Genomic DNA, 1,694 nt, shown 5'->3' on the forward strand with positions numbered 1-1,694 from the left:
TAAACAACTCTCCCCTGTACTCACAGGGTCCCCACTGTGGGCATCTGTCACCAGCCCTATCAAACATGAGACAGTCCCAGGCAGAGGCTGCTTTGACCATTCAGCACCAGGAGAAAAACTGGGCAACCACAAATAAGAGCTGAATCCAGATCTCATTCCCTAAGACATCACCCCAGGATCTCATTGCTGTCAGCCCATGGAGAGTCCTGGAATGAATGAAGGGGGAGAAGCTGTTTATTGCTGCTTAACAAGTAGCTATTGGAATAGTTTCTTCAGTGCCTGCTTGAGCTCCTTGTTCCTCAGGCTATAGATGAGAGGGTTCAGTGCTGGAGGCACCACTGAGTATAAAATGGCCAGCACCAGATGCAGAGCTGGGGAGGAGATGGAGGGGGGCTTCAAGTAGGCAAACGTGCCAGTGCTGATGAACAAGGAGACCACGACCAGGTGCGGGATGCACATGGAAAAGGCTTTGTGCCGGCCCTGCTTGGAGGGGATCCTCAGCACAGCTCTGAAGATCTGCACGTAGGACACCACAATGAAAACAAAACACCCCAAAACTAAACAAATGGCAAGAATAATAACCCCAATGTCTCTGAGGGAGGCATCTGCGCAGGAGAGCTTGAGGATGTGGGGGATCTCACAGAAGAACTGCTCCACCACATTGCCTTGGCAGAGAGGAATGGAAAATGTATTAGCAGTGTGCAGGAGAGCACAGAGAAAATTAGATGCCCAGACAGCGGCTGTCATTTTGACACAAGCTCTGTTGTCCATGAGGATTCCATAGTGTAGGGGTCTGCAGATGGCAACATAGCGGTCATAGGCCATGACTGTGAGAAGGGAAAACTGCGCTGAAATGAAAAAGTTAAAAGTTAAGACCTGTGCAGCACATCCCAAGTAGGAAATGGCCCTCGTGTCCCAGAAGGAATTGGCCATGGATTTGGGGACAGTGGTGGAGATGGATCCAAGGTCGAGGAGGGAGAGGTTGAGGAGGAAGAAGTACATGGGGGTGTGGAGGTGGTGGTCGCAGGCTACGGCTGTGATGATGAGGCCGTTGGCCAGGAGGGCAGCCAGGTAGATGGCCAGGAAGAGCGAGAAGTGCAAGAGCTGCAGCTCCCGCCTGTCTGCGAAAGGCAGGAGGAGGAACTCATTGAGGGAGCTGCTGTTGGACATTAGCTCCCTGCAGTTATGTGGGCCTGTCCAAGGAACAGAAAACAATGAAAAGTTAGGAGGGACTTTACAAGAAATAAAATTTCAAAGTCATTTCTTTTATGACACCACCCACCATTGCCTCTCTTTAATAAGAGTGTCTTAGTGCAGTTCCTTTGCTTGAGCTCCATTTTCACTGGCTGTGTGTGCTGTGAGGAGCAGAGACCTCAACTCGAGAGCTGTCTGTGCTGAACAGTAGTGGGAAGTGGGGAACGGAGGCCACACTTTTGGATGTTTTACCTTTTCTGGCAGAACAGAGGCCACACTTTTGGATGTTTTACCTTTTCTGGCAGGTGAGATCCATTCAAGTTGTAGATGAGCTTTTCAGCATCTTTACTCCCAAGTAAGCAAAGAGGTTTGAGGAACAGTAATTTTTAGTTTCTTTGAGATGTCCTTGTCACTCCTCGGGAGTGTTCCCCAAAGGACAAATCCTTCACATTTCAACTCTGAGTCCTTAGAGGAATGCATCCACAGTCACTTATGTGCAG

The 1,694-nt window shown here is 49.5% G+C and overlaps 1 protein-coding gene across 1 annotated transcript; it reads right to left on the reverse strand.

Annotated features, from left to right (window-relative positions):
• Positions 1-255: 255 nt before the first annotated feature.
• On the reverse strand, positions 256-1,170 carry LOC148591587 (olfactory receptor 14I1-like). The gene has a single exon (XM_088537272.1). It carries the CDS (start codon positions 1,168-1,170, stop codon positions 256-258), a length of 915 nt encoding a protein of 304 aa, XP_088393398.1.
• Positions 1,171-1,694: the final 524 nt, after the last annotated feature.

This window comes from Tinamus guttatus, unplaced genomic scaffold (genome assembly GCF_059628265.1).
Source record: "Tinamus guttatus ecotype Peru unplaced genomic scaffold, ASM5962826v1 Tinamus_guttatus_pri_ptg000735l, whole genome shotgun sequence".
Lineage (NCBI taxonomy): Eukaryota > Metazoa > Chordata > Aves > Tinamiformes > Tinamidae > Tinamus > Tinamus guttatus.

What these genes read in the sequence shown, in the direction of transcription:
- LOC148591587 (XM_088537272.1), bottom strand. Translation starts at nt 1,170, where the DNA reads ATGTCCAACAGCAGCTCCCTCAATGAGTTCCTCCTCCTGCCTTTCGCA.